We start from the raw sequence: 26242 nt of genomic DNA, 5'->3' as shown, positions 1-26242 counted from the left end.
TGAGTCGGTTTAACGCGTTTCTTTGTTGCTTTTGTGTTGAAAATTATTTACGCTTTTTTTTTTATTTTATTTTATTCTATTTTTTTTTTTTTTTTGCCGGCCATATCTTCACATTCACCTTTACTCCACCGTGTGTTCTGTTGAAGTCACATGGCTCCTCATATCCTAATTTTTATTCTTGTGATATTTCCTCTTTCCCATTTCTTTTATTTTCCTTCTAAGCGAGATGTACGTGAATCACTACACTTCATTTCCTTGTTCGTAGTAGACGCTCGTCCCTGATCGAACCCCTAGGATTCATTAGCCCAGGGCTACCGGAAGGTTGTTGGTGCGGCTCAGTGCAGTGCAGGTTGAGATGAAGGTGGTGCGATGATGAAAGGGAAAGAGATAAAAGAGCGACGGTCTAAAAAAAGCATTAAAAAAGACAGCGTCAAACTTGAACGCAAAATTTTGTATTTTAACCTTTTTCCTTCCTATTTTCCTGGACGCACCAATATCGATACCCTTGTAGCTTCATTGTTCCTTGGGCTTCAAGTATGAATTTAACCGATATTTTGTCTCATCTTGTAATATTTGTTTCGAGAGTTAAGTTTTTGAACGTATAGAAGTCAGTATTATCAAGTCAGAGTAGAGAATAGGGGAATTAGCTCAATATCAACAGTCCCTTCGATGGTATTAACAAAAGGAGAGGGGAAAAGAAATCATGAATAAATACAATCATCGTAACCCGTAAACCAATAAGTATATAAAAAGAAAGACCCTAGACCCCAGATGTGACTATTTCCAGCGTCACAGGACGCGGGTGCGTCATCCAAAAATTTTTTTCTGTAAATGACCAGCCGTCCAGCCTGCAACTTACTATACGCCGGCAAGGGGAAACAAAGTACGCATGATCTGATTGTTGGTGTACACTCTTTCCAAATCGACACCATTAAATGAGTTTGTCAAACTGTGCCTCCCTTTTCGCCTTGTATAATCCAAAGTCCAGAGAAAGCAAAAAGCACCCAAGACAATTACCTCACAAATACATATCGTCGGATAATATTGCCAAAACAAAGACAGATGGTACCTATACCAGAACGTATGTGGCTCAATTTTGTATGTTAAATGTCAAAATCCCTTGCGCGCCATGACGTTAGTTGCAGAGTCGTATCGTAGATATTGGGTATCAGAATCTGCAGCATTATATTGCTCATTATGATCAGATGATGGAACACTACTTGACGCGGCCCATGATATCCTCCACGTCCTTTTGGTTGACAACCACGCCGCCCTCAGAACACCGGGCCTTCGTGCGTAGCTCGGAGCAAAGGTTATCCACGTCGATTTCGCCATTGCGGAACTTCTCCATAGACTGCAGACGATCCCTGTAGCAGATAAAGTCAGTATTCAGTCGCCAATCCATCAAGCTCGCGTCAGTCGTAACATACCATATCTTCGTACAAGACAGCATCTGTGACTTATCCTCGCCAGGGACCACTTCCTCATCCATCTTGTTGTCGATCTCAGCAATCAGGTCCTTCTTTGGTGCTTGTTGATTGGCCACCTCATTAAAATTGTGAGATGGACTTCCCAGATCCGGCAATGGGAAGGCATCATCGAAGAAAGTACCGAAGTCCTGCGACAGGATTGCGTCTTGGGGCTCCCGCCAGTCTCCAAACAGCACTGGATCGAACTGGCCTCCATTTTGTTGAGCTAGGAGGTCAAGCCCCGGTCCAGGTGGCTGCTCAGAGTTGCTGCTGGGTTGGCTGGGGGTGTTCGACACGCTCTCGCTCTTACTTCGTACAGCTGGAATAGGGTTATTGATGTTGCCGCACGCCATGCCGAGTTGTGCGCAGAAGGACTCCTCACCGTCAATGGTGTTGTAGGTACAAGTATGATGATGATGATTCTGAACGTTGTCATTCATCTTAGTGGCGGGCGAGGTTGATGTCGGCTCTGGTGAAGTGCCATTGGAAGACAACAGCTGACTCTGATGCGAGTCAGATGAGGACGACGGAGAATCAGAGGTAGACGTATCATGCGACGACGTCGACTGCTTGATGTTGTACACCGATGGAACCTGGGGTGAGGGGTTGTTGGACATTCCACCGGCGGCTTTGCCGTGATGAATTGAACTTTTGAGCGATTCCCGGGTCAAGACACCTGGAACATTGGAGTCACTCGTTGCCGGGGAAGAAACCTCCTTTGGCCTGTTCTGGTTTGACTTAGTCAACGGGCCATTGAATATATGCCCCCCGGGAAGGTCTCCGAACTTGGGGAAGTCGAACATGAAGTCATTATTGTTGAGGCCGTACAAACTCCTCGAATGAGCTCCTGGAATAGCGGTCATGGCAGAGATTCCGCTCCCGCTGGTCAGCCATGAGAGACGCTTACGGTATTCCCTGAGTTCCACCTGCAAACGCTCGACGTGGGCTCGTAGGAGTCCGTTTTCCTGGTTGGCATCGTCAGACGCTTTCTGCAGCTCATCCACCTTGGTCTCCAAGTCCTTCAAATGCTTCTCCTTGCGCTCACGGAATGCCCGCTGCGCTGCACGATTCTGCGCCTTGCGCTTCTACAGAGCACGTTAGTGAAACTAGCTCGGTCAATCTACTTCACAAATTTCAATGCGTACCGAAGTAGGCTCCGAAGTCAACGGCTTTCTACCTGGTTTCTTCGCTGCTTTATCATCACTTTCCCTACGCTTCTTTCCGGATTCCTCGTTTTCTTCGTTGTCTGACATGTCTTTTCGCTTTTCGCCGGATTCATGTTCCTCGGACAGTGGGAGGCTTCCCGGTAGGTCACCAATTAGATCCTCGGAACCTTGGAAGTCGAAGTCAAGCTCAGGGTTGAAGTCAAGGAAAGGGCTCTCATCTTCTCCATAACCTAGGCCCCCGGAATTCTGGTGCGAGCGATTGAATCCCGGGGACATGCTAAAGCTGCCAGCCGACATGTTCCCGGGAGTACTATCTGGGTCTGTCTTCGCTTGAGATCTTTGCTTATCACTTTGTTGTTTCTGAAGGGGTTGGTTTGAGGAGAGAGCGGCAAGAAGGAGGTCTTGCTGATCGGGGGAGAGGTAGAGACCTTGATGATAAAGAGCGTTGTAATCGGCCATCGTAAACTGTCGTATCTTCCAAAGAACAGGAGATGAGATAAGGATGCGAAAACACGCACGTCAGGGCCACTTTGTACGCTGGAAGTGACTTGTTATCAAATACAGAACCCCTATTTCGCTGTTTAGACGGACTGTTACAGCAAGGCCGGGCTTCCCGCCCGTTCTTTGTATCGAATGAAGCAACAAACAGATAAGGATATCTGCGCGATATGTGGTTCAAGATGAATGACCAAGGTGGTTCTAGTTGAAGAGGTCTGGCGCCCGAAAACTTGGAATACAGTCGATGGCAGAGAACGTAACAACGAAGAGCCCTATGGTGAAGGGCAAATCAACAAGAGAGAACTGACTTGAGCCGAAAGTCACTGGCAAGGCTTTCGATCAGAGATAGAGCAGACGGCCGAGGAAGAACGGGGAAGAAAAACAATGTCGGAGTCAAGAAGCGGGATAGCCGCACGATAATCCGAATGCAGCCAAACCCGAGACGCAGGGGGGAAGAAAGACAAGTAGGAACGGTGAACAAGAGCGTGCGGTGAAAAAAAGATGGAGGTTGATTGAGAGTAGTGTAGGTGTGGAAAGGAGGGGCTTGAGGGGGGAGGCGAATGAGGCTAGAAACGGGCAGTAGTAGATCAGAGGAAATGAAATTGAGGCGATATACGTCAGATCGATTGGTGCCTACTAGGGGGGGGACCAATCGAGAAGTTGCAAGGCGAGAAGTCTGAAGAGGATGAAGGAAGAGAGGGAAGAGTTGGCGTAAGAGGGGGAAATGACAGAAAAGAAAGCGCTAGACTCCTTCCATCTTCGCATTGCAGTCATTCGATACGGTACTGCAGTCCCGTCTTTTAGCCTGAGGTACCGGTGGCCTCGAAAGAGCGGCAGCGGGTTCGAGGGTTCGCTATTGGCTGCCTAGAGTGAGGTTACTCTTCGGGCCAATTGGATCTCCCGATGGGGGACGCTGTTTTGAGACCTGAAAATCCCCGTGTGCTGCTTAGAAATCAGGCCAGACCCTCTTTTTGATTTTCTGCCACTTTCCATTCCCTCATTTTTAAAGCCGCTGGTGCCCGCCACTCAGCAGATCCCATCTCTCCACATCAATACTCTAAAACCGGCATGTATCGGTCGACAAGAATAGGCTTTTTTTTTTCTGTTTTGTGGAGATATTATCCATTCTTTGCTTTAATCTTTCTTACTCAATTTACATGGCCTCGTTTTCAGAAAACAATGGATCCTTATAATTCCTATTCTTACCTAACAATACGTGGGTGTGTCAGCACTAGTAGTTTATCAAGGTCTTTACAGTTACCGTTCCAAAATCCTCCGACGTCGGTCTTGTCTGAGTCACCCCTTTTGTCTCATGTAGATCGGCCGAATGGGAAAGTAGACGACCTTGGGTCGAGATGGGTGTTGTACCATATTCTGGAATTTGCTATACCAAGCCTGATAGGATGCTTTTTTTTAGTCAAAACATTACAGTCATCTTGTAGGGATCTGGATCTTCCAGTCCGCGCCACCGTAAGTTTAAGTGGCAATGATACCAATGGACGAAAGTGAGATAATCGGTCCCTCATCTTCTTTCCTTCCCCCCGGTATAATACTTGGGATCGCCCTCGGTACCACAACCGACTCCTAACTACAACGAGTGTAGTTTGTAGACTTCCCACGGAAATTAAGCTAATGGGGAGAGATCCACTCCAATTGACTGATTGCAAAAAGGGTATCCAAAGATCTGGAGTGCATATAATCACGTGGTGAGCTAGCCGCAAGGGGAAGCGGCGCTATCTTATCCCAACTTCTCTCTGTTCTTATCTCGCCATCTGCAAATAGTTCGAAAAGCTCAACCCGTTTTTTAAGCCTTTGTTGACAGAGCCCGGTTTTACTTTCTTTCTTCTTTAGAGTGCAATTCGTCTATTGTCTTTGGAATTGCCCCTTTTCTTTTTTAAGTTTTTAATATCTCCAACTATGTCGGACGTCGCAGCTCTGGAGGCCGAGGTCAAGGAATTCAAGCTACAGGTATATCCTCCACATGGCCATCGAATGTTCATCTCTCATCCGTTTTGTGCAGCTTGAAACCGTCCAATCGAGTTTGCAGGTAGATCCAGATAACACGGAACTTCAGAGTCTCAAAACTGAGCTGGAAGAACTGATTAATCTCACCGAAACCTCTATCGCCGAACTCAAACCGGCCACCCCGTCCTCGTCCAAACCGTCGTATCCAATAAAAGAGCAGGGATTGCGGAATAATTACTCGGCTCCTCAGACGGGATATCGCAAGCCAACAGTTGAGCAGACCGAGGAGTCCACTCCGTCCACTCCGCCAGCGTCTTTCTCCGTGAACGAACACGTTCTTGCCCGCTGGGTTTCCGGCGACAACTCCTTCTACCCTGCCCGCATCACCTCCATCACCGGCTCCTCCAGCAATCCCGTGTACCTCGTCTCTTTCAAATCCTATAGCACTGTGGAATCCTTAACTTCAAAAGACCTCAGGCCTATCTCTGGCAATGATTCGCGTAAGCGCAAGGCTGATGGAAGCTCAGGCAATTCCGCATCCCAATCCCCAGCACCTCAACTGCCAAACTCGAGCGTGATCTCTGCAGCCGCAGACATCAATCCTGCATTAGCCAACCAAGCACGGAAGGAGCCGAGTAAGGCTAGCGATGGCTCCGCGCGCCCCGCAAAGGCGCCGAGGAAGGTCAAAGCCAACCGGGAGCTTGAGGAGGGTAAGATGAAGTGGAAGGATTTTGCCAGCAAGGGGAAGTTGGGTCGGAAAGAGAGCATGTTTCGAACGGGAGACGGAGTCAATGCCCGAGGTGCGTTTCCCGTTCCCGTAGCTTGATACCCAATACTAACTTCCATCTACAGTGGGGTTCACCGGGTCAGGTCAAAAGATGCGTAAAGACCCTTCCAGGTCGCGACACGTTTACCAACAAGCCGATGATGAAGGCTACTGATGCGGTGGCTCGGGTGCCTTTTGGAGGGTTCTCTTATGACATGGGCTTGGTTTCTTTTCTCCTTATTATGCTCTTTCGCGCAAGCTATCTAATGTTCCCATTACTAACAGGCTATTGGTGGCAGATAAGTCATCTCATGGTTGTCGAGGCAAGGAGTAGTCGTACATAGAACGCGGCTTAAAGATATTGGTGATCTGTTACCCTATGAGTCTCTGGCGTCCCTCCTGCACGCGATCATTTCTAATCTGCCCTCCTGTTAGGTGTTCTGATACGTCTATCGGAGCATATACCATGAATTCCCAGCCTACCGGATGTGCTCGTAATAGTTGATGCGACACAGCTTCTAGAGAATCCATGACAAGACTTCGGTTACATTAATATAAATATGTAGAGTGGCGAGGCTTTGAAGTATATAGCCGTATTGCTTGTTTCCAAAATTATTGCCCACCTTTTCTCCCAGCAGTACCCCGTCAAACGTACTTTGGCATTAACTTTCTCCATGGAATTAACTGGGGGATGCTGACCCTGCTTCCATATTAACTCCTCCCGTGGCGACGGGTTATCGAGTTCAATATATCTGGATCATGGATTGCGGTACAGGCTTTTGGGAGGTGCTTTCGCTGTATATTCCGGATTGGAGTTAGAAGCACTAAGGGAAAAGACTGGACGTGGAGACAAAGATAGTTCTAATCTCGTTCATCAGTGCCCACCTGGCCAATGATCCTCAATTATAAATTGCTCATGCCGTCTCCAAGGCTGCCGTGCCGCATATGTAGAGGAATCTAGCTGCAGAGGAGACACTATAGGGGATCAGAGTGAACTCCATCTTGCCGGCGTACATGGATACGGTGCTTAATGAAGATGGTCTGAAGTCAGTGAGGGTCGGGAGGAAGATGCGGAGAATGGGGTCACTGCAGGAATTGGCGCGGGCGATGGCCATTTTGTGTAGCAATATGGTTAGGTCAATGGAGCTGATATTGTTGTTCAATCTGTCCTTCTCGTATGCTAAAAGGTGCTGCGAAGGATCTATATAATGCCAGTATCTCTATGAATTCTAAGTGTCTATCATCCTTTTCGTTCTAAGCATACATTAAGATTGTCAGAGAATTGCCAGCCAGTATAACACCCATCATCCCGCCACATCACAGCCTTCTTCCCATCTTCCACCCGATACACACTTCCTCCCAAATCAGCCACATATACCCGTTTCTCTTCGCCTAATTCGATCCCAATAGACTCATGGAACTGCCTCGCTAGTATTCCCTTCTTTCTCTGAAGCTCAACTTTTTCAACCCTTCCACTAACATCTACTCGATTCAATGAACGTCCAGTTGGATGCTCCCCGCGATCGGTCCAGTACAGCAACTGATTCTCCCCATCCAGCTCCAGATCAATCGGTTCTGGCAACCCTTCCAAAAATAAGTCGATGCCATTTCGACTTTCCGCCGTCTGACCAGCAGGTATGTTAATTCCAGCCCTAAAGATCCGCCGCTGGCCACTCTTGCTAGGTCCTTTTTGCGTCCAGTAGATACAAACTCTGTTCAGGTCCAAGGTAATGCCTACACACCACCAAGTCATATCTTTTCTCTCCTCGTGATTATTGAGAGAACCAGTACGGATCAGAATCTCATGATTCGTGCCATCAAAGTTGACCCTGTGCACACCCATGCCTTCACGATCACAGAAGTAGCCCTTGACCCTGATATCATCAATGGCCAGCTGTTTCGGCGTGTGCACTTTTCCGGAGGGCAGGAGAGTGGATATCCGTTCCATCCAGGTTGGCGGAATGCACAGAGCCATCGTTTGTGACTGTTGAACGGCCCATCATTCGTCCAGAAGATTCGGGACACGGTTCTCGAGACATCAATTCCATCCGGCAATGACTGCCCTTCAACGAGGGAGGTCATCTTTCCCGTACTAGGCTTAAATTTAAGAATCCGTCCAGCTGCTGGAATGAGCGAAATGTCCGGATCCAGACCCACATCGAGTAAGTACACGGTCTCTTCATTATTAACCCCATTCTCCAAAGGCTTGTGTGGATACAATCCAACCTTTCCACTCTTAAGCCCCAGCTTTCCTGGCGTGATGTACTCCTTGCGCAGCCAGTCAACGGTCATATGACTGTCTAGTCCTCTCTCCTGGACGTAATTGTCCTCAATGAACGCCACCGTATCCAGGCCAACCTGATCCATCAGCCGGCATGGCGGTAAACTAGACGGAAGCTGGAACATATTTTGCCACAGAAGATCAATCTCCTCTGAGGCACTGACATCTTCCGCCAGAATATACATGATCTCCCGCTTAATGGCCGCCCAAAGACGATTGAATACGAATCTAATACAAGTCAACAATCACTCACAGAAGAGGGCAGAGTATACAAAAGAAAGGAAAAGAACACACCAAATTGACTCCCGTTTCGCCGTAACAGGGATCATACCGCATTTCTTCAGCACGTCGGTCAATAAGCCGAACAACTCTTCCCTCGTTTCACCATCCGTCATTAATTCTACTGTCCGGATAGCAGGCGGCATCGTGAAGTGCATATTCAGCACCCTCGCCCTTCTTTCAGGACTCGTCCAGCATGAGCCTTGACTTGAATGAGCTACTATTCGAGGCGATGATGCAGTCATCCGGCGCATTGCGATCGACCTCTGCAAATGTGCTGATCTTCAAAGGCAGTTGCTCCGGCACGGCTTCTACAACGAGCCAAGCATCGGATACGGCAGCGGGGATCTCGGCGAAGGTCTTGTATGTGCCACTTGGACACTGGGAAGGGGTTAGGGTTAGGGCCGTGAAGTCTTCATGTTGTGCAGTGCCGATATCCGATACCCATTGAAACCGATCCAGTTCACTCGGACTCCCTCGGACTCGGTATGGAGATACTCCGGTACCACCATTGTGGCACTTCTTAAGGCAAGTCCTCTCAAACCCAACCCCGTTGTTGGTAACATTACGGCAGTAAAATAGGCTCTGTTTAACCTCGTGTTCTACTGGTTTTGAGATTCCACTTTCTCGGAGCGCATTCCTTATCTCGACGTCGTAGTTCCCTGTGTGTCATAGTTAGCTACATCACGAGATACTGACCTCAAGTGGAATTGATAAAAATTCATTAGAAAAACGGGTAGATCTTGGTGTGAAGAGATACCTATGGATTGGAGCATCCATCCGCAGTAATAGCGATGGCCATTGCAGTATCTACCTGCTACAATGGAGGTCAGAAGCGCAAGAACACTCAGACAAGTGGAGGGCTTCATCTTGAGCTTGCAGAGGACTACTTTGCTCTTGTTTGAGATCGATATAGTCGTCGAGTGGGGGGCCGGCTCTTATACGGGTTATATATCTATTCGATATCGGGGAATTTCGCATAGGCCATTACATTCTGGATATCGTTTAGTTGTGCAGATATGGGCTTGTCCCACATCTTTGTATAGAATATCGAACATGGTTGTCAGGTTCGGTTTAAGCTCTGCAACAGCTCTGCTCGGGTTTGGTTTTACAGGTGGAAATCGCTTAAACGGCAGCCTCAGACCATTATTTCCTTTTTGTTTTCTTGTTGTTTGTTTTTCTTTTTCTTTTTAATATTTAAGACAATACAATATAACTGTTTAGCTTTTTAACCAGCACTATAACCCCAGATGCGTGGGCTACTTCGGCTCATTTCGACTCTGGATACTCACATCAAGGAGTAGCCCTAATTCCACATGTGATACGATCATATCCCTGCCATCAACCTTCGGTTCAAGTCGAGTCTATCATATGCTTCAACAACCATTATATGGACTCTCAAATCTTTGTCTAGAACTAGGCTTCCCCTCACTCCGACTGATAGGATCTCCGCATCGAATTCAAAACTCAGCAAGCCACCATGAAAATCATTCGTAATCCTCTCCACCCATCCATACAGACCAACCCAGACTACATGGACTCCCATGGCTCCAAGCATCTAGAGAATAACAGAATCGAGTGGATTCCGTATGACTTGGCAATGATGGAATCGTTACAGCACCGGCCATTCTCCCCCGGTTTCAAACCCCCTACTTCTACCTGGATAATCCCTCCTCAGCTAAAGAAAACAAACCTGTCGCCCGATTGAACTACCAACCAATTACTTAGTCTATCAATCAATCAATTGGATCCCCAAAGTAAACAAGAGAAAGACAAAAAAGAAGGAAAAATGACCTCCCAAACCAAAACCAAGCCCATCCCCATTCGCCTCATAACCCACAACATCCGCACCATCCCTTGGTTCACTTTTCCCCCGGAGAAACCCTGGAATATCCGCCGAAACCACATCATCAACCAAATCGACTTCAACACAACTCACAACCCCGAAGCCATAGTCTGTCTCCAGGAGGCACTCCACAGCCAATTAACCGACATTCTGACCGGTCTCAACGGCGCCCCCGACAGCGACAGTCAGGAGGGCGAGGTGACCTGGAAACACTTCGGTTGCGGTCGCGACAGCGACAAGAAGGGCGAGTACTCGCCCATCCTCTACCGAGCCCGGATCTGGGAGGCAGAGTGGTCTACGACACGCTGGTTATCGGAGACGCCGGATACCCCGTCCCGGGGGTGGGATGCAGCGTACCGACGGATTGTGACGTACGGGGTTCTTCGGCATCGGGGGACGGGGCGGAAGATCTTGGTCATGAATACGCACCTGGATGATCGGGGCAAGGTGGCGAGGTTTGAGAGTGCGAAGTTGATCTTGAAATGGATGGAGGAGGTGTTGCGGAAGAAAGAATCGCTGGATGGTGTTGTCCTGTGTGGAGACTTCAATACCAACTCGAGGGATAATACTGATGCATTCGGGGTTCTGACAGCCGGGGCTATGGTCCATACTAGGGATCGTGTGGATGGGGAGAGGCGTTATGGGAATGTGAATTCTTGGACGGGCTTCAATGATACTCCCATTGATGATGCGCTTCTTGACTATATCCTTGTTGGACCTTTGAAGGGGGACCATGTCCCGTGGAATATCCGAACTTATGGCATTCTAACGAATCGGTTTGATGATGGAATTTTCAACTCGGATCATAGGGCGGTTGCGGCGGATGTGGAATTGGTTGGGTTTGCGAAGGATCGTTGATAGTGTAATGATTTATGCATTTTTTCTGTCGTTTTGTCGGATGTAACGCTTATTTGATCGTCAAGCTCTTGAATTATCTTGGCCTACAATCATTGGCTTCTGACCAAGTCTCACAATTTAGCGCTATACGCTGAACGTAGGAAATCCATTATAACAAACAGAATAAAACGAAAGTCCGGTGGGATACACGACTAGGAGAGAGGAAAACGCAAGTCATCGCCAGTCAAGACAATATAACAGTAACATGGGTATGCTTTACTTTTGCAAAGTAAGAGATAACGAAAGAGAAAAACGAAAGAAAAAGCCACGGTACGGATTCATCATCAGTAGAAAGTCATTCAACAGTCATGCAAAATCGCAAGAAGTCCATCCCAGTCAAGCATTCAACCAGACGCCGCGCTCAAGGTAAAAAAAATTGATCCCTAACATACGCCCGGTAAAAGCAGTCAAAGTAGACGCCGAATCCCATCCTCTCTGTGTCATTTATGGACCACCTTTTGACCGACCTTGTGCCCAACCCTTGTTTGATCATCGTTACTCCGCTGAAGCGGCATACATATTCATACAGTACATGGCGCGCACAAAAATAATAGTACAGACGAAAGGATGCAAATATAATGGCCCAATATCAATCATCGAAGATAGAAAGAAAGGAAAAGGAAAAAGGACAAGGAACGTCAACGGGTAAACTCGGTCCACACGGTGGTTAACCAACCGCCCGGAAGACTACCCTCCGATGGCGTCACTCCCTGTATTTGATCGTACTCGCACCCCTCAAGGAAGGCTAACACATCATCCCCTCCTAGGCTCGCAGACCACAGGCTATTTGATGTGAAGCTTTCCATCCCATCCACTGTTGCAGGCGGTGAGGCTGCCGGGTGCACTGAGCCGGGAGGCGGCAACAGTGGAAGACCCTGTGGTGCGGTTGCGTTGATTGGGGGTAGTGACTGAGAGTACGGTGGTGGCGGTTGCTGGCGAGAGCCCAGCCATGGGTTCAGGGGCTGAAGACGGCCAGGCTGTGTTGTAACCGCGCTATATTGTGACGAGGCGGGGCCCGCTGTTGTGCTAGGCGGGGCCCCGTAGGACCCGGTCGGCCCAATGGCCGGAAGAGTAGGTGATGAGTTGTTGTACAAAGGGCCATCGTGATGGTGCTGCAGCGATGGAAGAGAGAAGGGAGACTGGGATTGCAAGGACCGACTGGGAGGGAGCGGGAGACTGGGGCGTCGCTCGCCATCTGGTCCAGGGAGGGGCATTCCCGGGCTGTTGATAGGCACCCAGGACTCGCGGCGCCCACCAGCGCCGTCCAGTGAAGCCTCAATAGTTTCTCCTGGATCACTGCGAACAGCATTGCTGCCGGCGTCGCTGATGTTGGTCACCCGATCACTCACCCCAGCCCCACCATCTTCATCTGCGCCATTTTCTGGCAACTGGTCCTCGATAGTGCCGAAGTCAAGGAACAACTTTTCGAGCAGCTTGAATTCTTCAAGACCGCCACCCGCTCCTCCTTCACGCACGGGCCGGACACCGTTAGTTTGTACGTCGAAAACCTCGGGGATTGAGTCTAGTTTGCGAGAGTGACGTCGATAATCCTGTTTGACCTTGGAGAAATAACTGTGAAGTCGATTAAGTGTACGGAACCAGCCTCGTGCCATTTTGAGCCTTGTCCGCATTTCGCGGAGGATATCAAGAGCTTTTCGTGTTTGGGCTTGGCCTTGCTGGTTTCCATCACCAGCTGAAGTAGGCTTCGAGCCGAGGACACCTTCTGGATCCATTTGTGGAAAGTGTGAGGCGTAGATGCCAATAAAGGCGGCATTGTAGATGGCAAAGCCAACCAATGGGTTCTCAACTAACACACCGCGGTCCTGGCAGGTTACAACCAAGTCCATCATCTGCCGGGCGGCAGTGAAGAGCTCGCGAGCGCTTTCGCGCCAGAAACCATCTGGAGCACCCACTTTCTCGCCGGGAAACAGAGGCTCATCTAGAGGCCCAGAAGGCTCTGTACAACGCACAGGAAGGAAAGGAATATAGGCGCGGTGGAGAACAAGAACTGAGAGGAAGTAGACCACATGCATCAGGGTGTAAGGGGGTGTAGTCTTGTACATGATATGAGTATCCGTATGGCGCGTCGAGTACTGGAGGTTGCGGGAGAGTCCATCCTGGAATTCAGCCAGGATCATCCGAAGTCGAGAAAACCGCGAGTCGGGATGCCACGGAGGTAATTGTTCAGTCCTGGGGTGGTTAATTAGCTTCAGCTTGTTGGAATATGAGAAATATAGGGGGCGTACCTTCTGCCACCTGCGCAGGACCACTTTGCAATACTACCCCAGATACGAATGATACGGATGACACGGCTCAATACTGCCTCCTCAGCCCCGATCTCCCACCGATCAATCTCATCTTCACTCGAGTCTTTTCTCCGGGAGATGGGGGACCAAGACTTCGGATCAGGGGTAATATTATTCGGGAGCTTGTCGTCTCCAAATCCCAAGCTCTGGCGGATGCTGGGTATCTGAACACCCTGTGCACCAAAGCTCTGTGGGCGACGTACGACCGGCTCACTGAGGCGCGAGGTACGTACACGCTCTCCGAAGGCGAAAGCATTATCACTAGGGAGCTGAATACCTAGTTCCTTAACTCGGATCATGCGTGGGCGATATTTACCACTGCTCAAACATCGGTCAAGGATAAAGCATGCCCAAAAGGTACGTCGCTTTGTTTCTTGAGCAATTACATCGTCTGACGTTTGCTCCTTCGGTTCCATACCCCGTTTGGAAATGCCGAAGAGATCTGCTTCTGTTCTAAATGTGGAAGGTGACCTGGGGCCGTCTCGCGAGAAGACATCGTTCTCCAATTCATATGGAAGGCCCATAGCCTGGGACAGTCGGATAGCCATGCCCACGTATAGCCACGCACTCTTACCGCGACACATGCCCCACTCGTGGAGCGCTAGCATCAACAACGCTTGAACGCGGGTCAAGTCAGGTATCGCAAGACTGGCACCATCAACACCGGCCAGCCGGCTGCGCAGTGCTGTCGCGTAGAATTCGGAAGCGAGAGCTGGATTCGAAGGGTTCCCTTGTGACGGAGGAGAGTGATAAGCAACAAGTTGGGGATGGAATCGAGCAGTGAGCGCAAGCACTCCAAGGGGAATCAAGGGATTCGGATCCGACTTTGTAGCCGGCGGACTTTGGGCGTTTTCTCGGGAGCTTTCTTGCTTTACAGGGACGGTCGATGACGAGGATGACTGGGGACCGGACAGCTGTCGAATGTGGCCCATAAAAGTGGCAGGGTGCAGAAAAGGCAGAATAGTCGCAAAATGGGATTGGAATAAGTCGAAGACGGCTTCCCATACCTTGACGGTCAGGATGGACGAGTCGAGCGCATCCAGGGTTCCTTTAGCCGCATCCTTAGCTGCGGATGATGAAACCGCAACGGACTTGCGTGGTCGTTGTCGTTTCGGGCTATCCCAATCTCCATTACGATCATCTCCATCTGCCAAAGCGGCGATATCCCGTTTGGCAGCAGTCCCACCGATACCGATGGCAGGAGTAGGATATACACATTCTCGGCCGGATGATTCACAAGCGCGACAGGTGGTGTCGATACCGGAATTGACACATTTGATCTTGCTGCGACGACAGCGAGCACAGGCGATGCTAGACCGCATTGTGGGAAAGAGTCAAGGCGCGCGAGACGGGGTTTCCGTCTCCCTAGGTGGATCGGATGGGAAAGAAGGCGGCGGATCAAAGGGATGGGGAGAAAAGAAGGGGGAGGGAGAATGCAGTCCCAACGACTGCTGCGACACGTGTGGTGATGCCTCCTCAGCGTTGCTTGCCGCGGTATTTCTCCGGTAATATTTCCCCGGGATTCCGAACCAGTGTCGTGATGGAGGGAAAGGGGGTGACAGAAAGGACCGACCTCCCCCGGCTGTAGTATTTGCGTCAGTACAACAGACACGGGAAATCAGTCACGCAAAGTCCGAAAAGTTGGCCGACCTTCAGCGCCGTAGCGTTCTCTGGTTTCTCGAGTAAGTTCCCGTGCGCAGCACCGAGCCCCTTCCAGGCAGTTCGATATGTGGTAGGAACGGGAGTAAGAAGTGACAAACAGACGGAAGAGGAAGAATGAGGCGGAAGAACAGGGAAGAGAGGAAAGGAATTAAAAAAAAAAAAAGAACTAAAGTAATGTGCGACGTGGGTAAAAGCACGCCCGCAGACCCAAAAAGGTGTGTGGAGTTAGGTGACGGAGTAGGGAAGCAAAGTAAATCCACCCAGAAATACACATACACACACAGAGGGAGAGAGAAAAGCGGGAATAAGCGGAGTGTGGGGGAAACTCTCGCCCAGGGTCGGGGCACCGGTCCGGCAGCGCGAATGGCTGAGGAATGGGGGAAAGATCCGTACTACACGAAGTAGGTAACAAGGTAGAGTAAACCTAAGTGCGGGGGGAGAAAAGGAAAAAAAAGAAAAGGAACAAAAAGGATGGTAAAGGGGGAGACAGAGGGAAGACGCGAAATAAAAAGAGAAGGAAGGCTGATGGGATGGTTCCTCTCAAGTTGTCTCTCGTTCTCCTTCCGGCAGACGACAATAGGCATAGACTAAAGGAATCTCAGGCACATCCACTGGGGCAGGAATTGCGGAGGCCCGGCCAGCGTTAGTCCCCAGTGGGTCTAGTCTCGTTGGTGAGCAGCAAGTCGATGCAAGGACGCGACCGAGCCGCCGGAGAGTGGAAGGTGGAGCCCCAGTTTCCGAGAGCCGATGAATGTGATCATAGATGTTCAAGAAGTGTATGATAGATTTGGGGGCTGAGATGGAATGAAAATATCATATCAGAGGGGTGTGTTCAATTCTCTCATGAGGTACGTGGCCGAAGTTGTAGAGAAGAGGAAAAAATAAAATAAAATATGGAAAGACGCAGAGACACAAGAAGAAACAATCATCAGCAGAGTGGGAGGGAAAAGAGTGGCCGAGAATCGGGTAAATTACCATAATTTTACTGGGGTTCAGTCCGGAGACGCCGCCGTCTTGTGGTCTTGTCTCGTAATAATACACAGTCCCTCGGGAACTGCCAGTTGGCGGACAGTAGGCCCGACCCGATCGATAGGGACTGGGCATCTTTCTACAGAGTTGACTACTTCCTGACATCCACCTAAACGGTTACTTAAAATTCACCTTAAGTATAGTAGTTGACATATATGCAGCACAATCGAGAAGTTATCTAACATGAAAAGTCGACCCTAAAACTAGGCCAGAGTCTCAAATTGTCCAGTGATATAAGTTCCAATTTCCTTCCATCCTACCGACCGACCGAAGAAGCCGGTTACCAGCAGCCGTGTGGAACGTCACTTGACACCGCAAATTGTTTCTCCAATGTTCATTCAACCTATTACATAACCAGTTTTCCCTTCCCCGGGTTATTGTCGTTCAAAAAGGTAAAACGGTTATCCAGTCTTTTGGGCATCGCACATAACACACATTGCTTATTGAATATTCAAAACAATTATCAAGTTTCATCGTTTTCCCTCTTATAATTTCCTCTCTCATTTGTTTCTCCTTAGCTTGATCGCATCTATAGTCCCGATCGGTTATTTTCCGGGGTTAATTAGAACCCCAACATCATGCCATACCCCTATATTTACTGTCTGGTTCGGAGCTGACACAAGCTTATGCTGGACCCTATAAGTTCAGAGATCCCAAGCTTGACAAGACCCTTAGCTGCGTCCTTACTCCAAACTCTAATATTGAACTCCAAATTTGAACAAAATGAGGGGAAACGGCAAATGATTCAGGCCCGATCACAATCCTCAACCAACGGACCTCGGGTATCGACTAATGTTGATGGCATTTTATTTTCGTCTGTCGGGTATGGACTGTAATTCAGCCACGCAGGCCGACCTTTTTGTTGGAGTTTGTCCTTTTTTTTTTTGTTTTTTTCGGGACCTTCCTGCATTGGGGTCTCCCCGCGGGGAGAGAAGCGAGATCCTAATGGACTGCTCTCATCCTTGCTAGATACGGATTTGGGGACAAGGGACTGCGCCGACAGAGATTGGCTAACGCTCACAGGGATGGAACCCCGATCGACACGGGAAACGCTGTCTGCACATGAGAGTTTGTCCATACAGAGAAGATCATGTTATATATTATATCATGTGTTAGGTCATGTGTACGACCTTCTCATACGACATTGCATATCTGTACAACTCATAGGCCCTTTCGCTTGTCGTGCTTATTACCTATTGCCCGTACGGAGTAGCTTCAGTAGGAAGAGATCTTGTTTGTCCACGGAAGAAGTGCTGTATAACCCCAAGACTCAGAGATGAAATCGAACCCGACCCGACCACCATCGGAATTCCCAGACCGGCAACTCCCCGCCCTCTGCGCAGTTCCATTTTAACCGGTCCCGTGTTGCTGCTCGGCCCCAACCGCCGCTCTTGATTGGTCTCCATGCACCACCCGAGGCTAGACAAGCGAACCGATCCCCGCAAATGACCTTTGATTCTTCGTTCATTATTAGGTTATGATTTGTTTTAAGAAATATTAGTTAGGCCGTGGGATAATCGGGGATCCCCGGAGGAAATTCGATGTCAAGGAGGAAGGTGGTAACTACGGAATGCCCTAAGAAACACAAAAAATTGACGAAAGAAAGGAACCCAAAAAAAAGAGAAAAATAAAACATTGAACACCCTATTGTAGGTAGTAAATATCTCTTACCTGCTATATAAGGAAATGCTACCCGCAGCCAAGCCTCCCGTGTCAGGTGCTCTGCAGATTTTGAGGCTTTACTCAAACAGTACCATCCATGGACGTACTAAGGTTCTGTACTTACAAAGTACTTGTGTAAAATCAACTCGTCTCTATACCTTGTACGTACATCGCCCCCATTTGCTCCTTCGTTATAGTGCGAGACATGGCACCAGTCACAATAAGAAGATTTGATGACACGTCGTACCTTCCATGTACAAGTTTCGTACTACAGTAGTATGTGCCAGGTGCGGAGAGTACCACGCAACCTGGGCGTATACTACAACAAGTGAGGTTGTACCCCTAACCCAACCCAACCCAATCTAACCCTCGTTATTACTCCGAGACTAAAGTTTCCCGACAACAACCCCGTGATTCAATCTGGAAGCAATGAAAGACTCGGCGAATAATCGACAATAAAAGAAAAGAATAACGACCAGGATCCATCCTCCCACGCGAGACGGCGATATCCCCACTCCCTCACCCTGGGAACGGCATGGTCGGCCCCATCCTTTCAATACACTCCGTCTGGAACTCGGCCACTGGCCGCACGGCTCAAGAATAGCCCCGTATATGACCGGTTCTGATTTGTTGCTACTGGCCGCCGTTCCTCGTGTACCCATCTTTCCTCGGCCTAGCCCATTACCATCTGGCTCAATGAAAAAAAAAAGATTTTCCGAAACGGAGTTCTATTACCTACATTGGAGTAATCTAAGTTTTTAAACATTAATATCTACTTGCTAACGGGACTAAGAAAATTTCCGGAGTCTGGGGTCTGTCAGGCTACTAACTGGGTAGTACCTTAGGAACCAACCGAACCTCCTTGTACGGAACATGCCTTATTTTATCCAGCGCCTCGCAGCCCTTTACCCCGAATCTTTATTGGACAGGTTGACTACACTGAACAAAGGGCTGAGGGTTTTCATTCAGCCTTCATTTTCCCGGTCAGCTGGCTAAATATCGGTGAGCGTTATCAAACAATGTTCTTCCCATCGGACATGGGTAATCCGACATCTACCTAGATAATTAGGGCTTACTCCAACCGACGGAACACTCAAGTCCATAGTGCTTTGTCCACGATCGAGCACTAGGCATATTATTATGAGACCGATCATTCCACGGCGCCACTTTGGCGCTACATCCGTAAGTAACATTTACTATCATGAATGGTGGTGCTCGAGTCTTCGCCAAGTTCCTCCCCTACAAAAAAGTACAGCCCGACGGGAGCTACGCTTTGTGATATGTTTGTGCTTGTGCTTGTGCTTGTGTGCCGCGTGCCATGTGCCTGCTTCTTCACCGAGTGTGCGATCTGACCGTGGCCTTTTCAAGACTCCCAAAGAAAATAATCAGACAGTATGCCCATAGTTCTAGATCTGATGCAGGTCTTTGAGGTCTTCACAGGCTTGGCCACTTCCGATCCGCGATAGGAGTTCTCCGATGCCACCTCCCCTACCGAAGCATGGATCTATTTCGATTTCCCGTATTACACTTCTAGTATTAATGGGTTGACGCCTCGGCCTCGAAAGCTAATTCATTTATTTATTGACGCCACAGGTACAGACACTATGGTTCCCTCTCGGCAGCATCCCATCAAGTAGAGTTATCAATTTCCCAACCGAGCCCAGTGGCGTTGTTTCCAGACCAGGACATGCGCATAGATATATGCCCAGGTTTCGTTCAATACCTCCATGCGTAGCTGGGTCAATCAATCTCGTGGAAGCCTACATCAAACTCACTTGCTTAGCAGCCAATATCCATGTCCATAAGAAAGCAAGAACCAATATACAGAGTATGATCTAACGAGACAACTGAAACAAGACACTCGATCCAATTGTCTACTTACACAGTAGTTCAGAATCCTCTTAGTATTGCCCTTTAACCGCATGCTACCGAGTACTCCGCAAATGGAACCCGGCAAACGAACAAGTTCATCCCTTCCCCCGACATCGTCCTCGGCCCCTAACCCCCGAGATCCGGGATCCCAATCCATTACCCTTTCCCTGCGCCTGCGCCAGGACGCACATTTCAGCCCTGAGAAATAAAGACAATGGCCCTGTATAGTATGGTGGCTATGGTCTATACCAGTTGCCACAGCAATCCTTTCCCTATATGACATAGCATCTGCATCTCACTCGCCCATGACCAAGACGCTCAATCCCAGCCCATCTTTCCGAGACCGTAGTTCTCCCCGTACTCGGTACCTTCATGCGAGTGGGTGAGTCCTCCCTCCATCATATCGACTCGAGGTGCACGTCTGCCCATCACCCAATTACAGACTTCCCATTACAACCATGCGGGACGATCTGGCATCGATCCTCCAATTGTGATATTTTCCATTACATAAAGATAGACACCCCCGTCTGCGTCCAGAATATTTACCCGAGTCCAGCAGAATCTGGGGATGCGACGACCCTTTATCCGGAGAATACCGATGGCTCACCTCCCCGTAAGCGCTAGATATATACCTATGCAGGAAGGTAGACAAAGGCGGGCTGAGGCGGGGTTCTCGTGTCTTTTTTTTTCTTGTTATTAATCGGGGATTGTGGCTCTGTAACTGTACCAGGGAGGTAGCAGTTGGAGATGCCGATTAGTGTTTTAGTGTTTTGTGGGGAAGATAACACGTGCACTGGAGATGTTGGGTTGAGAAGATGATAGGCGGTTGCTGCCGAGGTATTTAGTAATAAATTGGCGCGTGTGGGTAGTTTTTATTTTATTTTTTATCTTGGTATACGACCTTACTTACCGTCGCTAGGGTTGGGTTTTCTCGTATGTGCTAGGGGGTTGGTTGAAGGGTCTGTGTGTGGTGTGATGGGTATTCTCGGATGTTACTCTAGGTTCGGAGTTATCATTTATAGTAGGAGAAGAGTAGTATGGTTGAGGTATCCACCATCGTATAACATTCCTCAGTGATTATAGAGCGCAAAACAGAAGCACAATCAATATCAGATCAATTCAAATTAGTGGTATCATCGTATATTGCACGGCGACATTATGAGGGTAATTATCGTATTATGCTTGCAGCTGTTTCTGGTCCTTGGGAGGATAAAACCTACTCTTGTTAGATTGTACTTTTCTGTCGGGGTGCTGGTACCTACCAAGCTGCCACGGCAATGATCAGGTACATCATCATTAGTAGGATGCCTTCGAGCCAATGGGACTTTCCGTCGGCGATGAGGTAGTTTACCTATCCTCTTTGTTAAGGACCTATTGGCTAAGAATGGTTGTTTACTTACCAACAGGACGGCAACGAATAGCAGAATCACTTGGAATGCGTCAAAGTAAAGGGTCTGCAAGAGTCAGTAGCTGTCTTTTGTCAGAAGGCAGCTAAAGGCGTACCATTTCATTGTTTCCTAGAGAGGAGGTTAGTTTCTCATACAGTCTCACAACACAATCCAGATTCACTTGCCCATGCCCCATCCAATTACAATTATAAGCGGAAGCACCAGCAGTGCGATCTGCATGCTAGATCCCACCGCCACTCCAATCGCCAAGTCCATCTTGTCTTTACATGCCACCGTCACGGCCGTGGCATGTTCGGCCGCATTGCCCACAATGGGAAGAAGGATCAATCCAACGAAGGTCTTTGAAATACGGCCACGGTCTGTAATCGCATTGATAGAATCAACCTGCACCATCAGCTTGGCGTGACTAGTGGAATATGTCAGTTCAACATACCATATACTCTGCACATAGCGCAACTAGGACCGTGGAGATGGCTAGTGTCAGCACAGCCACCCAGATGGTTAGCTGAGGTTCTTCCTCATCATTAGGATCCTGCAATTCCAATTGCTGTGCGTTCTGTCCCGCCAGGGTGGCGGTCATTTTGCCTATCTGTGCGATTCCCCGGTGTGTATCACCGTCGCTCACTTTCACGCGTCTCTTCTCAACTTTGGGGCTGGGGGTGTTGTACATATCCGCATGCGATTTCAACTGGAAGAAAAGATAGCATCCGTACACCACCAGCATAATGATACTGGTGCCTGTTGCTGGTAAGAAAATGATTCATGAACTGCTTGCAGATCTAAACCTACCTCGTGAGAGTGGTGCAACACCGCTGTCACCCGCTGGGATTGGATTAGAAACGGACTTCTCAGAACACTGTTCGACGACTTACCGCCTGACCAGTTGTGGAAGGCAGTAGGGATAATCAGGCATCCCACTGCTAACGCAAGAAGACTGGCTGCTGTTTGGGCGACGACCGGGTTGAAATGCTGCTCCAGACGATTGACACCTCCAAAGAAGAAACACATTCCCATGACGAGAAGAAGGTTCGACAGCATACTTCCAATAAGGGAAGTTTGCACAATGACGACTTCATTGTCGACCAGCGCAATGATAGCCACAATCAGTTCAACGGCATTGCTAGTGCTTGTTAGCCAAAAGCAAAAGGGGGATTGTGCAAAAGTCTTACCCAAAGCTTGCGTTGAGCAGGCCACCGATTGTCTCCCCAGTACTAGATATGTCAGCTATCGCCCACCTTAGGATGTCGATACATCTTACCGCATGGCGATCTCTTCTGTCGCATAACCCAACATAGCTGCAAGAGGGCTGTCATGTGTCAGTTATATAACAGCAGGTCCGATTCCAGATGGGGGTTACATACATGATGGCAACAAAGTTGACCACGAATACAGCAACTGGATCCACATCGACATAATTCAGTGCAACTTGGTCAATGTTAGCAGTGCATTTTGGCTTAAAGAGCGTTTCTACGCTTACTTCCAACCGGAGCGGCAATGAGAAGGACATTGACCCAAGAATTGAAGAGTGTCGCTTTCAGCTGTCCCATAGCGGTAAACTTCGGCTTTTCGTGAATGTCTTTCGGGGAGAGTGGATCCGGTTCCCCGTCGGTAGAATTTTTTCCAAATCCGCTCATGAAAGCCCTTCTCTTTCGAGGGGCGCTCGCCTGATGGTCGTCCGGCCCGGCCTGAGATGAAACATTGATGGGTTCATTGCTGTGCATTGACGGCTCTGGTCCCACTTTATCAGCGCTGTCCACTCGAGTAACGTGGTCGGTCCCAGATGACTCCGGCGGGAAAGTATCATAATGCTCCGGGCCCGTCAAGCCCTCCGTCATATCCCTCTTCCGGCGTTGCTGTTCTTCGGAGGGCACATTCCCTTCGCTACGGATCTTAGCAAGTCCGCGCTCAAGCTCAAAAGAATCTGTCCGGCGCTGGCTCTGTCGTTTAAACTTTTTGAAAGGGTTGTGAGACGATGGCTCCCCATCCAGATCATACCATGCCAGATTCCTGGCCTGACGTCGATATTTATCTGCATACCGAAGCTACATTAGCCAAGATCATGGACTCAATAGGGAGTGGGCACGGCATACGCATTGTTCATGTAACTTTCTAGTCTGCAGATTATCGAGAGAAGACAAGTTCACGAATATATACTATACGAGAATTAGAACCAGGATTCGTGGATATACTAATTATAGGATGTCGACGTGCGAGCCTGCGGACGGGAGACGCCATGCTGAGGCACAACCGCCGCATCCAGGGGACCATCAAGGCTAAGCATTAATAGGCAGCAGTGCCATGAAAAGTATACTAACGTGATGTTATATAGAGGGGGCCTGGTGTGGCTTGAGTGATGGGTCTGAAGAAACTCAGCCTCAGTTGCGGCCACCAAGAAATCCAAGACAAGGACAAGAAGTCTTGAGTGCGACAAGCTTCTCGGCAGAACAGTTGGAACCTGTGGATTAAAAGGAGTGAAATCGGCCAGTTCTAAAAGTCAGCGAGGGACAAAAAAAATAGATAAATAAATAAAGGGAAATCAAAGCACAAAAAAAGATCGAATGAAGATCAAGGGGTTCTTTCAGAGCAGTCTCAAAAGAGTGTCAACGGAAACGAAACATCTCCAAACAAGGGTGAGAATGAGAAAAGAAAACCAAAGCCAAGAGCTAAGAGGACAACAAGAGGAAAAGAAATTAAAGGAGAAATATCCATTGTGAAAAAAGAAAAAAATAAAGAAGGAGAGAAAAAAATAAAATAAAATAAAATAAAAAATTTATTTCCATTCAAGATGTCCCAGACAAGCAATGTACACAGCCACACTGTCGTCGGTAGTTCATGTAGATCGTCCTACGGCGCGTGTCCTGCACTCTTTGGATGCTCCAATTATCAGACAGGAGTACTCCCAGTACAGCGGTCTAAAAATTGTCATTTGCTAGATAATAACCACTCAATACGCTGCTTTGGTGTTTTTCAAGGGATGATGCCGCGATTCGCCAAGAACTAAAGTTATGGTGGTTGTCTCCTAAGCAGCATTGAAGTCCAAGCTACTAGTATCAGTTTTGATTAGTGGCCGCGCGACCCAGAACCCAAACTTCTAAGTTTCTTGGGTCATAAGTTGTTGGCAGAACAAACTCTCTCTTGTCCTGAACAGTCAAGATAGCCAGATGATTTGTCACAACATACAAGTAACCTGTCTATGAAATGGAAGAAACTACGTATCGCTGCATTTCGTCAATCTCTTTAGGGGAGATCAATGACGATGGTGGATGTAGTTAGTTGGCCTGTCAAAGATCCAAAATCTTTGAAACTTTTTCAGCCCCTGACCCATCCCCTCAACCTTACCATACTTAAGTGGTACCACTACTAGCCTTCTCGCTGGCTGCGGGATGCTCAATTCTTAAGAGTGGCCAGTACTACTCCAGATACAGAGTAGTTAGCACGCACTTCTTTGGTGATCGGTCAATGCGTGTGGCTGGGGGAGGGGCGTTGTTCTCTCTGTGCCACATGTCAGCCACATCCTGGCTGTGTGCGGTGCGTGGTTTGTTTCTCTTGCAAACATCTGAGTGCTAAGTATGAAAAATCCACCGCAAAACAGTTTTTCATAGGTCTTCAAGTCTCTAGATCACTGGGCCCAACGCTCAAGCGATTGATAAAGGTGGCATAAATCTTAGGTATTTGCTATTCTATTCCTACCATAACTTGGCATGCTTCACTACGTAGTACGCACAAAGATATATATATTCATCCCAGTCAGCCGTGTCCATGTATTGATATGTGTGTGGTCACTTGGTATCGTTACATATGTTTTAAAGAGAAGGTACATAATCTACCAGGGTAGTTGATTTCATCTTGCAGCCCATCTTTTGGGACGATGTTCCATCCTAAGGGGCAAGCACAGCATGCTGCAAACCAGCCAGTAATCCGCGCTGAATGACGACAGAAACGAGGAGATAGAATGAACGAGACGTCAATGAAAAGGCCCCGCCTCCTTGCTTTCATGGCTGAGGCATTATATTTGACGTCATTCCGGGACTGAACCTACAGTCTTGGTTGATTCTGTCCGTTACGAATAAATTCTTGCAGTGTTATGGAGGGCTCCATTCTCTCCCTCTCCTACTATGTACATCGCGGAATGAGATGCAAATGGGCAGGGATTTGGGCGGTATTATTTAAGGATTTATAGAGTTAATTACTCATACATTATCCCTAATTAAATGAACATCATTTACATGGATCAGACAACAAGTTTAAATCCCTACCAAGTATGCAATGCGTGTGTAATAATTAAGAGTAATGAAAAGCTTTCCCGCCACCAGTGTTTCATTCAGCTTTCAGTGGACCCCCCTTGGGTCATCACCCTCGACACCTATTGAAGAAACTGACTCTGAACCCACCTGTAAAACCCTTCGATGGACCGACCCCCTCTGACGTCCAATGGGGTGTTCCTGGTAAAGACAATGTATTGTCAGTGGTTGTGTTACCGGCCATACCGGTACCCCTGCGGTCCATACCGACCGGAGGATAGATACCTCTTAGAGGAACCGTAAACACAGATTTGATGGAAGCCGTGAACATCCATCATGATCGTTGGTAACTGGTCACTATCTTCTAATATAAAATACCTCGTAAGATGGTGAAAGAAGAACAGAACCTTACAAGGATGCCAAGGGGACCTCGACCGGTCAAGAATCACAAGCAATTATTGGCAGAGAACAGGACTCTTGAGCCAAGCCGGTAACCGGATATAATACAGCGTAATATTCTTGTGGTATCGGCTGCAGGGAACCTCCGGCAACCAATTAAGGGTCAGTCACCAGCGACTAGTTTCAGGGGTCCACATATAGTATACTGTGTAGTAAGTAGGGTTCCACCAATGAAGGGCTTATCAGGTTAAAAGGTCTGTCGCAAAAGTATGGCTAGTTTAATGTGCCGAGTATTCTTAGAAGAACGATTGGGATTACAAGTCTAGATCCATCAGCATTTCGGTCTTCAATGTAATGCAATTTTTTATTTTTTTTTATTTTTTTTTTGCCACAGAAGGGATAGAAGTAATCGGGTAGTAATAGATGAAGTAACGAATCGGTATCTCACCAGTTGACCTTCTCAATGAGGTGGATTTGGCTCAATATTATGATGCT

General features: G+C 48.3%; 6 protein-coding genes across 6 annotated transcripts; 2 read left to right on the top strand and 4 right to left on the bottom strand.

The window, feature by feature from the left end:
- Positions 1-1216: 1216 nt before the first annotated feature.
- yap1 (putative bZIP transcription factor AP-1/Yap1) lies at positions 1217-3094 on the bottom strand (the record flags this gene model as incomplete). Its single annotated transcript, XM_032047695.1, has 3 exons — positions 1217-1367; positions 1431-2554; positions 2615-3094. 3 exons carry the CDS (start codon positions 3092-3094, stop codon positions 1217-1219), a joined length of 1755 nt encoding a protein of 584 aa, XP_031897479.1.
- A 1752-nt stretch (positions 3095-4846) lies between these two features.
- BDW43DRAFT_162694 (uncharacterized protein) lies at positions 4847-6435 on the top strand. The gene is made up of 4 exons (XM_032038615.1): positions 4847-5101; positions 5154-5898; positions 5951-6247; positions 6300-6435. Exons 1-3 carry the CDS (start codon positions 5051-5053, stop codon positions 6037-6039), a joined length of 885 nt encoding a protein of 294 aa, XP_031897478.1. The 5' UTR covers positions 4847-5050; the 3' UTR covers positions 6040-6247; positions 6300-6435.
- Positions 6436-6778: 343 nt separating this feature from the next.
- On the bottom strand, positions 6779-9293 carry BDW43DRAFT_302357 (uncharacterized protein; the record flags this gene model as incomplete). Its single annotated transcript, XM_032045223.1, has 6 exons — positions 6779-7084; positions 7129-7775; positions 7850-8339; positions 8436-8545; positions 8646-8837; positions 9239-9293. 6 exons carry the CDS (start codon positions 9291-9293, stop codon positions 6779-6781), a joined length of 1800 nt encoding a protein of 599 aa, XP_031897477.1.
- Positions 9294-10067: 774 nt separating this feature from the next.
- Positions 10068-11467, top strand: BDW43DRAFT_162546 (endonuclease/exonuclease/phosphatase family protein). Its single transcript, XM_032038613.1, has one exon. The coding sequence runs from the start codon at positions 10214-10216 to the stop codon at positions 11126-11128; it is 915 nt and encodes a 304-aa protein (XP_031897476.1). The 5' UTR covers positions 10068-10213; the 3' UTR covers positions 11129-11467.
- BDW43DRAFT_162579 (putative C6 transcription factor) lies at positions 11467-15027 on the bottom strand. The gene is made up of 2 exons (XM_032038614.1): positions 13414-15027; positions 11467-13357 (listed from the first exon to the last, which is right to left on the bottom strand). The coding sequence occupies exons 1-2, from the start codon at positions 14793-14795 to the stop codon at positions 11806-11808; spliced, it is 2934 nt and encodes a 977-aa protein (XP_031897475.1). The 5' UTR covers positions 14796-15027; the 3' UTR covers positions 11467-11805.
- Positions 15028-20956: 5929 nt separating this feature from the next.
- On the bottom strand, positions 20957-23201 carry BDW43DRAFT_302354 (Sodium/calcium exchanger protein-domain-containing protein; the record flags this gene model as incomplete). Its single annotated transcript, XM_032045222.1, has 11 exons — positions 20957-21049; positions 21099-21152; positions 21291-21491; positions 21541-21845; positions 21897-21929; positions 21980-22227; positions 22277-22318; positions 22366-22413; positions 22469-22532; positions 22585-23136; positions 23198-23201. The coding sequence occupies 11 exons, from the start codon at positions 23199-23201 to the stop codon at positions 20957-20959; spliced, it is 1644 nt and encodes a 547-aa protein (XP_031897474.1).
- Between the last annotated feature and the right edge of the window lie 3041 nt (positions 23202-26242).

Source organism: Aspergillus alliaceus (assembly GCF_009176365.1).
Source record: "Aspergillus alliaceus strain CBS 536.65 unplaced genomic scaffold BDW43scaffold_41, whole genome shotgun sequence".
Classification (NCBI taxonomy): Eukaryota; Fungi; Ascomycota; class Eurotiomycetes; order Eurotiales; family Aspergillaceae; genus Aspergillus; species Aspergillus alliaceus.
Note: the sequence above shows the minus strand (reverse complement) of the source record. Positions and strands in the feature narration are given on the sequence as shown.